Raw genomic sequence first — 14,495 nt, 5'->3', positions numbered from 1 at the left:
TAAAACTAATTTTTTAACTTCCGTTAAATGAAGGGTATATGTGAGCCATTTTGTAACGGTAGGGGTATATGTGTGCCGTTTGTATAACGGTAAGGGTATATATGAGTCACTTTTATAACAAGGGGTATATGAGCTCCAAATGACAAAGTTGGGGGTATATCAAACCCTTTTCCCTTAAGAATATATAAACTCTCTATTCAAATGAGGACATATTAAATACACAAGAGCAGAGAGAACTATTGTTTACAGTCAACATGTGTTCTACATAATCTTAAATGATAGGCAAATTAAATACCTTAAACATATAATATGACATAATGCAAACAATAAATGTAAGATTACGTATTTTATACCTCTCACTAATGAATATTTCCTTTACTTTTCCTTTACCACATCTGAAACTCTAGTCACAGTCCCTTTAGGTTTCCCTACACTGTAATCCAAATTCATGGATGAGCATTTCACATTATTAGGGACTTTGAATGTCAATTTCCCGAGCATATATCATTACGGGCAGAATTAAGCATACTAAGTGAAACAAAAACTCTAAAGTTTTATATATATTTGAAAAGTCAATAAATTAAGTTGTAAGCAAATATAGATATCTAGTGATCTTAAAGCAAAAAGCAAAGTGAGACCATGCACTCACAAAGAAGATTAGTTTTTTTTTATCAAACTTGAAATGTAAATATAGTGAGGCTTTGCTTAAAAGGAAAAAAGTGTGCTATTAAACTATTCAAGAACATTCACCAAAGGAGATATTATATCACAATTTAAAAGGAGAGCAAGAATAAAAATGGAAAAATTTGATTTTGGACTCGCCCTCGCTACGTGTCCTTTGGACCCTTCGTCTGTGCACCACCGTGGAAGCAAGCTCCCTATGTTGAAAAGTTTTTGGAAGAATGCACATAGGAATTTACCATGAAAAATAAGTGGTCTAAGAAGCCACCCATCATAACTCCCAACAAATATAAACGGTTCACAAAAAAAAATTCATAGTTAAAACCTTTAATATAAATAGTTAAAAACTTTAATATAAGATTAACTTGGACATTGTTTGTTATCTCAAATGACCGATTGTGATAACTTATTCATCATTCTACTAATGTCACAATGATTAATATCAATTCATAAATAAGAAAATATAGTGCTAAAACATTGGAATGTAAAGAAAGATTAAACAAAATTGTAGGCTGATCATTCTACAATATGATTAATTAGCAATAGAATATATAATAGAAAATTGTTTGACAGAAATGTTCAACTATATTGTCCACATCTAATTAAAAATCAAATAAACAACATAGAATTCTAGAAAATTTTGAGATTTCTATTCAAGAATTTCCATTTAGGAAGAAGAGAGAGACATCCAATTAAAATGTTTCATGTAACAAATAGCTATAAAACAACTTTCATTATGTGTTATAACATGAACCTTGAAGAAAGGGGAGAATTGTGCTAGTCTTATGTACACCAACAGCGTAGCTAAGGAAACTTCATTAATATGTACACCACCAGCGTAGATAAGGCAACTTCATTAATACGCCTAATGCAATAGTCCTTCAATGAGAACAGAGTTTGTAATATTAGTTCATAAATTTTCATAAAATTAAACCATGATAGAGATTTCGAAATGAATAGAAAATTGTAGTACCTGGTGCACTACTGGTCCTTCAGCATCAACATTGCCATGGAAAACCACATATACAATATCGTCAATGTAAAAATTTTATCAAAGAGAAGCTTTGGTTTGTCCTTTCACCGGATTGTCACAATAGAGTAGTCTTTATCTTACCAATTAAGGACACTCACATTAGGCCTCTCTCTTTAATTCAATCCTTCACCAGCAGCACGTTCATAATCTTGGTATGCAAACATTAGTTGGTGATTGTTTTCTCTTAATATATGAGATGCCCTTGGAATTTCTTAATTTATCCTACCTCTAAGCAAATTTCACAATAGTTGCTTCATCATAGACAATTTTTTTTCGGACCGTTAACTGTACATACCGTTTCCTCACCTAGCTATTGTTGCGCGTTATGAGCGCACACATTAGCATTAACTACATTGCATTTGAGATTTGTGAGGACACTGCTCACCTGAGGCAATAGCCCCGGTCTCTCACTCGAGCTATTGACTCAGGCACGACCATTAGTTATTTTAAAGATTCTCTTGGTATGCTATAAAAATGAGTAAAACTATTCCAAATATGATAACTTGGACACATCGTCAAACAACTTGAATGTATACTCAGACAACATTAATTTTGTACATCATCCAGCTGACGCAGACAAAAGGTTTCTAGTGACCCCGAGAACAAGTTGAGTTTTACCTTCAGCTTGTCCACTCTTGTGCTTTCTTTAAGTTGACATAATTACAACCCTACTTTACGTCTAAATATTACAACTTCTTAATGTCGCGATTATAGTATAATAGGAATAGCCACGATACATTATATCATATTTTAAACATTTCTAAATATGAAAAAAGTAATTCCACGAAACTGAAGATCATGATAAGTGTGCTTTTTTCCATATACTTTTTGTTTATTTATTTGCAACTTTCAAGCTCATCCTTTACTCTATTTTTTCACATAAAATGAAACTGTAGAAACTTTGTATTAAAGAAACTAACAACTGTTAGTTTTAGCAAGAGCCTAATAAAATGGAATAACATGGGTTTTGTAGTAACAATAAAATATATATATATATATATATATATGCTCACTTGTATTAGTTATCATATGCAAATGAATTTTGTTAAGAGCTTAGAATCATTAATCAGAGTGGAGCATGAATTTTCTCAAGATCTCATCACAAAATTCTACAAAAAACGTCTCAAAAAGCGGAGAATGCACAATAAAAGAGGCAGAAACAGAATACCCAACAGATTGTGACTATCAATAACGTAAACTTTCCAAAGAAAAAAAAGGATAGAAGTGAGAAGAATAAGAAGGGGAACAAACAGAAATTATCAAGCATCTATGAGTACGAATCAAACCAAATTAGGAACATGCAAGAACAAAATCCTACCAAAATAAAAAAAAATCTAATAAATAACACTGAAGAACTGAATTTGAGATTGAATGATAAACATTGAAGAGAAAAAACAGATGAAAAAAAAACGTTAAAAAGGCTTACCAATTCTAGGACTCGGAAGAGAAAGTAATAGAAAATGAAACTATCAAAGAGAAGAGATGATTTCAGTTTCTTAAACATGTATATAAAAGCACTATGGCTAGTAAAATTAGGCCAGACAGAGCAAAACATTAAAGCATTCACGGTACACTTTAGAATGCTTTTTGTACTACTATAGGATGCCATGTTCGTCCCTCTCTTACTAGCTTATATTTAAGGGTAATGTATTCATCTCATTATTGTTATTATTCGTTAGTACAATTTTCACTGGCTTGAAAGAATTTAATACACTTTGTTCTATCAAATGCTTCCATACCTTATTGATTCCCGTTGAATAAGATTAAAAGTCAAATTAACATCTTGAATTCATTATTGAATATCAAAAGTACATAACTTGGACATTTTAGTTTTTAAAGTGGGGGACGACTATAGCCGATGCCATACTGCAATTGCATTTAAGAGAGAAAAGCAATGATTTATCAGAATAGAAATATTGTAAAGGCAAAACAATGCTTCATCAAAATTTAAAGAATTTTTTTTTTCAAGCCAAAATATGATTCTAATGTTTTAAAAGTCTGCATCTCAAGGAGTGAGTGCTTTTGTTTAAATAGTTTTGCAACTGCGTTTGTCACTTGTTCCCTGTATTTTAAAAAATCTCTTTGAGTCATGCCATATTAATGTTCCCCACTTTACTTCAGTCTCTTTGAATCCCGACCTTCTGATGTCCTCCCAGACCTCTTTTTACCAGATATATCATGCAGGAAGTTACAAGAGAATCCTTTATGGCATCCCTTAGGTTTATTAAAGAAAATACAACGTGTCAAGCTGCACGGAATTGGATTTTGTAAGACATCATTAACCATCGACTCAGTTTTTTCTCCACATTGCTTGATAAGGGAATTGCAGTAATTGTTGATATCCTTGTGACTAGTCATCAAGGAGGAAGGCCCAACATTTGGTGAAAGAGTCAACTTAGGCTGCAAGCTGGTATGACCATATCTGGAAACCAACTTAGAAATTTCTCCTCTTGCATTGTAAGGTACTCCATATTTGCTAATGAGTTTCTTGATATTTTTGAGATCAAGCTCTAAAGTGGAATATGTTATTGACTTATTCTCTCTGATGTTAGGCTTAGTCATTTTCAAGGGCACAGATTTTACAGATCCTGCATGGGCAGCATTGAGAGAAACAACATTGGTAGCCATGCAACGTTCATTTATCAAGTTTAGGAGAAGCCTCACCAATAAGTTGGCATCAATCAGACTACCCTGCTCTTGAAGAGCAGCTACAGTTGTGGCTACAAGAACTGTCAGATCATGAGTTGGTTCTTCTTCTTCTATAGAAATGGTTCTGACTATTGGAGTTTGACTATCATCATATCCTTGTTCCAGGTCAGACAAGTTATAAGGACTGGTAAATAAAAAAAGAAAAATACTCACAGATTAAAACCAAGTAAAATTAAAACAATGAAAGCAACAAAACATTAAAAAAAATAATCTAAAAATTACTTACTCTGGAGGAACTGCAAACTTGTTAGGGAAAACCGCCTCAATCACCCACCTTTTCCTATACTCCTGCTTACTGGCTTCTTAACTCTCTTTATCAGCAACCACTAACCATTTCTCATTCAATTGGGACTACAGATAACAACAATTAATGGGGTTATCAAAATAATGCGTATAGAAGCTATTCAAATAAAGGTAATTTCTATCATCTCCACTTAAGATTACCTTGGGAGGGCATTTCCATATAGCCAAAGATTTGGAAGAAAGTCTATATTCTGACTTCTTTAAGCAATCTCCTTTTACAAATGATGATTTTTTTTTGCTTTGATGTGTCTGCTGTTGAGATATGCTCCCAACTTCTGACGGGAAATCCTCTTTCCGATAATGTTTTACCTGTTGAGTGGTAAATTATACAAACTCGTTAAGGAGAAATTTGGGGAAAAAATAAAGCATATTAATGTTCTTAATAAGTAAAACTGAAAGCATGTCAATTTGACATGTCCTTGATACTACACACATAGAATATCTCCTTGGGAAATGAAATGTAACTCAACCATTTAGGTGCCTCGATAGCTCAGCAAATCAGATGTTATTGGATAAAAAGGTTAACTATCAAGGAAGCAAGAACACTATACATTAGGTTCGGGAAAACCCAGTAGGATTGAAAATAAAGGAAATAGGATATATCATTTTTTTCAATTTGTTTTAAGGATAAGGAAAGTATGGCAGCATAAGATTGGGTACGCTACATTCAACAAATTAAGAGGGGACACTACATAGGTTGAAATACAATATGAGAATCTTCCTTATGTTTTTTTCTATTGCTATATACTAGGAATCAATGAGAAAACTTGTGTCCACAGAGATAAAGATATATGATCAGACACACTAAAAAAGGATCAGTTTCGGGCATGGCTAAAGCAGAGAATGGTGTCGCTTCCGCAGATTATCAGAGACATTGTGGATAATATTCTTTTTCTTTTAATGAAAAGGATAAGTTACATCTTTTAACTCTCCGTAATTAATCTATCTGAACATCGCTAAGTCGTTAGTACATGTGAAATAGGAAAGTTACTCCATCATTAATGGTTCACATTTATCTCAAGTGTCAGTTTCTTAGCTTCGTAAGAAAATATTCAGAAGACTTGAAGTTACTTTTGTATTATGAAAAATTTGTCATTAAAGTGAGAGTTATGTTTCATTACATTAATTATATGTTAGCTTGTTACATTCTTTTGATGGATGAAACGTAAATGATTTTTCTATTTAAAAAGTATCATTTGGGAGCTAAACATAGAGAAGAAAAATACAAGTCATATCTTTCATTTATTCTCCCTCAACTATTTCCTTTTATTGGCTTGAATAATCCGTCATCCCATTGAGGATTTCTGGGCAATTATTTTTGTGCAACTCCAAACTTTAAGCCACGAGTGCACATGTTTGAGAGTGACTGTAGAACCTTGGAGAGCAACAGGCTACAACGATTTGCACCAGAGTTGAGCCGAAAATGCTTTCAAGGCAGTGGATTTCCATGACACAGTGTTTGTGATAAGCTATCAATAGTGTAGTATTTTTCCCAACAGACATAAATGATTAAATAGTACTGAGGGGCATAATCTAATGAATAATAAAAAATGCAAATTGATAGAGAGGAAAAGAGATGTAGGAACCGGAAAAAGCTTGATACACATACAAGGAGTTTACTCGGGTAATATACAGATGGGTATAAAGAAAGCTAATGCCCATAAATTATGTCAAAATGAATGCAAAGAAACTACAGGTCTTAAGGGAAGTAATGAGAATTCCTTGCACAGAAAAAAATCAAATCGAAGGCCACAAAGGAGTCAATACCATACAAGTTGGAACAAAAGATAAGGTATGTACTTTTGCTCTTGAGGATTATTTTGAGAACTTATCTCAGTCGTTAGCATTTGAACGCTGTAATAAAAATAATAAGTTTAAGCAACTAAGGAATGACAATCAGAATGAATGGAAAAAATGGATAAATTGGAAACAGAGGACTAGATTAGTTGGTGTTTCTAATAGTTTAAAGAAAAATACAAAATTAAAGATAACGAAAATTGTGGTTAGTTTGTTATCATAGAGAAAGGAGTACAAGCTACAGGGGATAAACGAAAGAATGGCAATGCTTTCAGTATTGATATAGAAACAAAAAAACAATAAAATCATGGCAGAGACAAAGAGAGGCCAGCCCTAATTTGCTTCCCTTTTGCTTAGGCAGAGAGGAGGGTATGTAAAACGAGACAGATTGAAGAGTCTTTAACAAAAGGGGGGCGGGGGGGGGGGGGCAGAGACGGAGCTTCCTTCTTGTCTTTAACATTTCAGGAAATCTTATCTGAGCAGAGAATTATGGATTCCCTCTTCACAATGAGGTCTATGGTGTGGAATTGTCGAGGCCTGGCAGGATCCTTGACATTTTCTTTTTGAACGAGACAATGTGTCTTCACTCTCCAAGTATGATTTTCTTAAGTGAAACAAAAAAGTAGAGAAAGCACGGTTATGAGGTTACAAAGACAAGTAAATATGGTGCACGCTGTAACTGTGGAGCCCATGGGTTATTAGAAGGTCTAGCTTTATTTTGGAATGACACTATCCAGTTATGTGAATCACATTCTTGTCCTTTTACATCGCAACTTTTATACAAGATGGCTCAGCTGATTGCAAATATTGGTGTTTATTTGTGTATGTAAGTACAGATAGAGTCACTTGTAGATATCATATGCAAGAATTAGTTTAAAAATGGATAGACACTTTAATGATATTATTGATGGATCGGAAAAACAAGGAGGAAGAAGTAGAGACTCTTGGACCTTTAGAGACTTTAAGAAGTTTATATAGAACTTATGTGCAATTGACTTAGGTTATAAAGGAAAACCTTGGATATGGTGGTGCTACAGGGAAAATAAGGGTATAATCCAGGAAAAGCTAGATTGTGTCTTACTATATCCTAATTGGAAAATTAAATTCGAGAATGCGAATGTGCAACATATTGAAACTGAGTCATCGGATCATTCTTCCTTGATGTTGTCTTCTGATGCTGAACCAATTAGGAAGAAAAAACGATTTTACTTTGATAGAAGGTGGATTGAGCGTGAAGGAGTTCTGAATATTATTTCAAAATCTTGGTCGTATGATTGTAATGGCTTTGAGCAATCTCAAGTTAGCTTTAAAAGCATACATAGTCGTGACCTTTGGAGAGAATTATTGACATTGAGGGGAATATTACAGCCCTTAGGAACATCCCCTCCTGTTGTTATTACCGCTGGTGATGCTACTGCCACCAACAGCAGTGCTTCGGCTGCTTTACCTATAATTCACGTGGTATAATTCAATCCCGCGTCTCAGTTAACTATCAAACTACAAGGTAACGTCAACTTCTCAACTTGGAAAGCACAACTTGTGATGCTACTCAATGGCCATCAACTCATGCGACATCTTGATGGATCAAACCCGGTACCACCAATGCCTCTTGCACGAGATAACCTTACGAATCTAGAACCCATATACCAAATCTGGTTCTCTCATGACCAACTGATCCAACAAGCAATGATGGCATCTGTCGATCCCACCATTACACAGATTGTTGCCACAACTCCAACTTCTCAGACAGTGTGGGAACTTCTTCACATGGCTTACGCAAATAAGAGCCACACTCGTTTTTTTAGCTTGTAAGAACAACTGCAAAATATTAAGAAAGCGTCTAAATCGGGTACAGAATTCTTACAAGAGGTTCGATCTGTTTCTGATGCTCTCAAAGTTGTTGGTTCACCAGTACAAGATGACGAACTTATTGTAAAGAATTCTAAGCGGCTTGGGCCCCGAGTTCCTGGAGATTTCTGCTTCCATAAGAGCACGTGACTCTTCCTTGTGTTTTGAAGAATTGTTTCACAAGCTCAAAGATCATGAGCTCTTCCTCAAGCACCAAGACCTTGAGAACTCATCTTCCAATATCACAGCTGCAGTAGCACAGAGGACAACCATGACATCCCGGTCTAACAGGAACAATCGTCGCTTTAAGAATAAAAAATGGAACCAATCTCTCGATAGTCAAACTTCAACAATCAACAATGGAACCAATCTGCTTTTCAATTTTCCAACTTCAACAATCAGCAAAATATGAGATCAAAGTTGTGACAATTCGTTCGATTCCAATTGTGCTAAAAATTTTGAAGCTAAGGCCAACTTTTCCTCTAATTTGCAGTCAACGGACAATGAATCTAGTGTATCATGATCGAAGCAAGCAAAAACATAGACACAAGGTATAACTTTATCCAAGAATGCATTTCCAAGAAAGAGGTAGAGCTCAAGTATGTGAAATCTCATGATCAAGTTGCGGATATCTTACAAAGCCTCTCAAGTTTGAAGATTTTCAGAGATTGAGATCAAGCCTTGGAGTAAAGAATAAAAATAAGGGAGGGAGTTGTGTAAATAAAATCTTGGCAACAATTAATTTGTCAGTCATACTTGTTGAAATTACTATCTACAAATGTGAAAATAGGTAGCCACATTTGTGGAAGTAGGTAGTCAAAGTATTTTATAAGTTTGGTAGAGTTTGGCAGCCAATTTTTTTGTGGAAATTGGCTACCATATTATTTCATGAATAATGTAATGAAGTCTTCAAAAAAACTCTATAAATAGAGTAGTAATTGAACACTTGAAGAAACACCAAAATAGAGAAGCAATAAAGAGTAGAGAGTAATCCACAAACTACTTCTTTGTTTGTGAGAAAATAGCGGAAGTAATATTATTGTGAGTTGTAAGAAATAAAAGAGTGTTGAGTGGTAGTCTTTTGACGCTACCAAGTTTTTCATCAACATTATTGTATTACTTATTCGGGTATCATATTTACCCATTTTAATATTTGGGGTCTTTGTTACTCTCTTCCTATTGCTATTTAGTTTGGACATTATCATGGGTGTGATTATCATTTTTTCCACGTTCTCTACATCTAACCCTATAGACTAGGACTGTATTTTGAATCATGTTAAAGTGATTGTTAGTGATTCTATAAATCAGAGTTTAATTAAGGAAGTTGATGATGAGGAAATAAAAAATGTGGTGTTTGTGATGCATCTTCTTGACGCACCAGGTCGAGAACCTATGACAAAGTAAATAAAAAATGCGGTGTTTAAAAGACAAATGCAAGTGTAGGCAAAAATATATGGCTATAAAATTGGATATGTCGAGAGCCTATGACAGAGTCAAATGGATTTATTTATAAGAAATGCTTTTACGAAGGGAATTACATAAAAGATTTGTCAAATGGATTAGCCTACCAGAGGGATAAGACAAGGGGATCCACTGTCACCATATTTTTTTTAATATGTTATGAAGGTTTATCTATAATGAACATATTAGAGGAACAAAATGAAATCCAAGAGATAAAGTTGAATAGTCATTGGCCGAGCGAATCTCATTTTTTTGCTGATGACTCCTTTATATTTTGTTCAGCTATAAATTGAAATGCAAGTTGTGTAGACAATATCTTAAAGAAATATGAACGAAGCTCTAGGCAAGTGGTAATCTAGATAAATCAACTATATGTTTTAATAAAAATGTGAGAGAGGAGGAGAAAGTTGAGATATCGTCGTTGCTTGGACAATGACAAAGAAATGACATGGGTATGTATTTAGGCTTACCGGTTGTTTGTGGGACGTTGCAAGAAAAAGGATGCTAGAGTTTATAACAGTATGAGTCAAAGACGAAAATAAAAGGATGGAAGGGAAAATTTTTAATTACTGGGGGAAAAGAAATTATGCTTAATTCTGTGATCCCTACATTTGCTTTGTCTTTTTTCCAATGGTTTGTGTAAGGAAATTATATCCCTCTTTTCAAAAAAAAATCTGCGAACAAACAGAAGAAAAAAAAATGCATTTTGAGAAATGGGATAGATCGATTATGTGATTCTAAATCAATTTAGAGATCTAAAATCTTTTAAAAAGCTCTATGAGCTAAGCAAGCTTGGCGACTCTTATCGCAACCAGATTCTTGGATAGATCGATTAGGTGATTCTAAATAAATTTAGAGATCTAAAATCTTTTAGTATGGCTCTATTAGCTAAGCAAGCTTGGCGACTTCTATTGCAACCGGATTCTTTAATAGCAAGAGTTCTTAAAAGCAAGTATTTTCCAAACTAAACCTTTCTTAACATCATCTTCAGGATCTTGGATAGGAAAGAGTATTTTGCGGAGAGATCTTTTGACTAAAGGATTAAGATGGAGGGAGGATTTCTGACGAAAAAAATATTAATGTTTGGATTGACCCTTGGATACCAAATAATAATGGCTTCATCCCTAATATTATCCGTGGTCATACAAAAATAGGAAACTATGAAGTTAAGTCAAGTTACTACATCGTAAAGGATTTGATCGGTAAGACATTGAAAAACTTGAAATCTCAAGTGAGTTGTCACTCTTTTCCAAAAAGCTTTTGGTACTTCTCGTGGAAGTTGGGAGATAAACATAAGCATAAATTTTTTTTGAGAAAATGTTATCCGTATTAAGCATAATTATTTAATCCTATAATAAGTTAATGCCTTTTAGTATCTGTAGAAGACTCCTACTATTGTATGAGTTTATTGTTGTTGTATATTTGTAGAAGAGTCCTCCATCGGTTAGGATTTTATGTAGCAATTAGCTTCCTTAAGTTTAGCTATAGGTTGTTGTTATTGGTTGTATTTAACGCTTCGATGCTGAAATAATAAAATCATCTTTTGACTATTTTTGTCTATCTGATTTTATAGGGTATCAGAGCCTCTAGCCTCTTACGAGGCAGATCCTTTCTGTTTTTTTTCTCATCCCCACTATGACTACATCTCAAGAAACTCCTCCTCTTGTTATTACAGCTGGTGATGATACTTCCACCAACAGCAGTGCTTCGGCTGCTTCACGTGTAATTCATGTGGTACAATTCAATCCCACGTCTCAATTACCTATTAAACTACAAGGTACCCTCAACTTCTCAACTTGGAAAACACAACTTGTGATGCTACTAATGGACATCAACTCATGTTGTTGGGTTTTAAAGGTGTGAATGGAAAATGAAGATTGCGACTTTTATGAAGAGTTGTGACTTTTATGAAAGGGTGCGACTTTTATGTAAAGTTGTGACTTATATAAAAAGTTGCGACTTTCATGAAAAGTTTTACTTTTATGAAAGGTGACGAACTCTCCGAAAGATTGTGACTTTTCCAAAGGTTTGTGACCTTTCTGATAAGGCACAATAAGGATCTTTTCGCACATTCCTTTGTTTTCTATAAATTGAGGGATTTCCTCTCATTTTAAAAATAGAATTTATGGACTTCTTCTACTACTACTAAATCTAGTATTCTAAGTGTACTTTACTGTCGTTGAGTGAATCGTTGAGACTAGCGTTTTGGGTATCAATACATTGGTGATTGAGATCATTCTATCTTGGTATGACATATTCCAAATCAAATCTCGGATACTAGAGGGGAATAACTTTTCTTAAGGGGACACTGTGTATTCTTTGGGCTTGATCTTCTTTCTATTTTTTCCAGATTCTGGTATGTGTTACAAATTTTAGATTTGTGAATTAATTTTTCTTCTTCTATTCTTTTGTTCTTCTCTGGTTCATTAAACTATGGTAATTTTTATTTCTGCAAAGTTTGTTGGAAGCAGTAAGATTCTTTAGACAAAGATTAAAAATAATTCTTCTTTAAGAGAAATATTTCGTATTTCTAATATGTTTCTGTTTCTAGTTTTGCCACTAGTTTTAATTTTCTAGTTGTGAAAATATTCTTAAACTTTGTGTTCTTAAAAGTTATTCAAAGTCTTATTCTAAGTATGTTAGGAATACAAGATGAACAACACATGGGACATCTTGACGGATCAAACCCGGCACTACCAATGATTGTTACGCGATTTAACCTTACAATTCCAGAAACCAAATACCAAATCTGATTATCTCAAAACCAACTGATCCAACAACCAATGATGGCATCTGTCGATACCACCATTGCGCCGACTCTTGCCACAGATACATCTTCTAAGACAGCCTGGGAACTTCTTCACATGGGTTACACGACCAACTGCAAAATATTAAGAAAGCCTCTAAATCGGTTACAGAATACTTGCAAGACGTTTGATCTGAATCTGATGCTCTCAAAGTTGTTAATTCACCAGTACAAGATAATGAACTTATTGTAAAGAATTCTAAGCGTCTTGGGCCCCGAGTACGGGGAGATCTCTACTGCCATAAGAGCACGCGACTCTTCCTTAAGTTTTGAAGAATTCTTTCACAAGCTCACAGATCGTGAGATTTTCCTAAAGCACCAAGACCTTGACAAATCATCTTCCAATATCACAGCTGCAGTAGCACAGAGGACACATGACATCCCAGTCTAACAGGAACAATCGTCGCTTTAACCATGAAAATTGAATCAATCTCTTAACAGTTCAACTTCAACAATCAACAATGGAACCAATCTGTGTCTCGACAGTCCAACTCCAACAATTAGCAAAACATGAGATCAAATTCGAGACAATTGGTTCGATGCCATTTGTGCCAAAAATTTTGTCACCCTGCAGATGTATGTCGTTCCAAATCGCAGAATCAATTTGAAGCTAAGGCCAACTTTGCCTCTAATTTGCAGTCAACAGACAATTCTTGGGTTCTCGATTTTGGTTCGACTCATCATGTCATGGTTGAACCTCATAATATTAAAGAGTATAAAGGCAATGAGGGAATATCTATGGGCGAAGGTAAAACCATTCCTATTACTCATACTGATTTAACTCAAATATAAGCACCTAATTCTTCTTTCAGTCTTTCTAACACTCTATGTTCTCCATCAATTAAAACAACCATATTTGTGTAGCCAAGTTTAGTCAAGACAATATCACATCTGTTGAATTTTTTCCTTTTACTTTTCTTGTGAAGAACCTGCATACTCAGAAGTCGTTGGTACAAGGGCAGAATAAGAATGGACTCTATGAATGGGCCATATCTACTAACCAGACAACCAATATCAATCAATCTCGCCTCCACAAAGGTTTCATTTCAGCTATGGCATAGTTGCTTGGGTCATCCTCATTCGAGGATTTTAAACTTTGTTTTGAAAAAAATTGCTTTACATGTTGCTACTACAGAGAAATTTGAATTTTTTAATGCTTGTTCTTCTAATAAAGCACATCATTTGCCATTTCAACGACTCACTTTATCCAAAATGTACCTCTTCAGGTCAATTTTAGCGATTTATGGGGACCATCCCCCGTTTTATCACTAGACAAAAAGTTATATTACTGTATCTTTGTTGATCAATACACCAAGTATACTTGGTTGTATACACTTAAAATAAAAGTGAAGTCGCCTCTTTGTTCCAAACCTTTCGTCCTTTAGTAGTGAATTTTTTCAAAACAAAAATTATATCTCTTTATACTGATGGAGGGAGTGAATACAAAAATGTTCAGTCCTATCTTCAACAAAATGGCATTGAAGATTCAGTTTCATCTACATACACGCCACAACGTGTTGCCATAGCTGAACGTTGTCATCGTCACATTGTTGAGATAGCCAAAACACTTCTCCATGAGGCATCCCTACTACCAGACTTATGGTCTTTTGCCTTCCATGATGTTGTTTATCTCATTAATCGGCTACCCACTCCCATCTTACATAATGCGTCACATTTCCAAGAATTATTTGGTAAATTACCCAACTATGCCAATCTTAAAATTTTTGGTTGTCTCTGTTATCCATGGCTTAAGCCCTATACCAAAAATAAGTTGGAGCCTCAGTCCACCCCTTGTGTGTATTTATGTGTTTCATCAAGCCATCATGCATACCTTTGCTTTGACCCAATATTGGTCAA

General features: G+C 34.6%; 1 protein-coding gene across 1 annotated transcript; it reads left to right on the top strand.

Moving 5' to 3' along the window:
• The first annotated feature begins 8,212 nt into the window (after positions 1–8,212).
• Positions 8,213–8,783, top strand: LOC138342122 (uncharacterized). The gene is made up of 2 exons (XM_069294310.1): positions 8,213–8,331; positions 8,462–8,783. Exons 1-2 carry the CDS (start codon positions 8,213–8,215, stop codon positions 8,781–8,783), a joined length of 441 nt encoding a protein of 146 aa, XP_069150411.1.
• Positions 8,784–14,495: the final 5,712 nt, after the last annotated feature.

This window comes from Solanum lycopersicum, chromosome 2, assembly GCF_036512215.1.
Source record: "Solanum lycopersicum chromosome 2, SLM_r2.1".
Taxonomy (NCBI): Eukaryota; Viridiplantae; Streptophyta; class Magnoliopsida; order Solanales; family Solanaceae; genus Solanum; species Solanum lycopersicum.
This window is presented reverse-complemented; position numbering and strand designations above follow the sequence as displayed.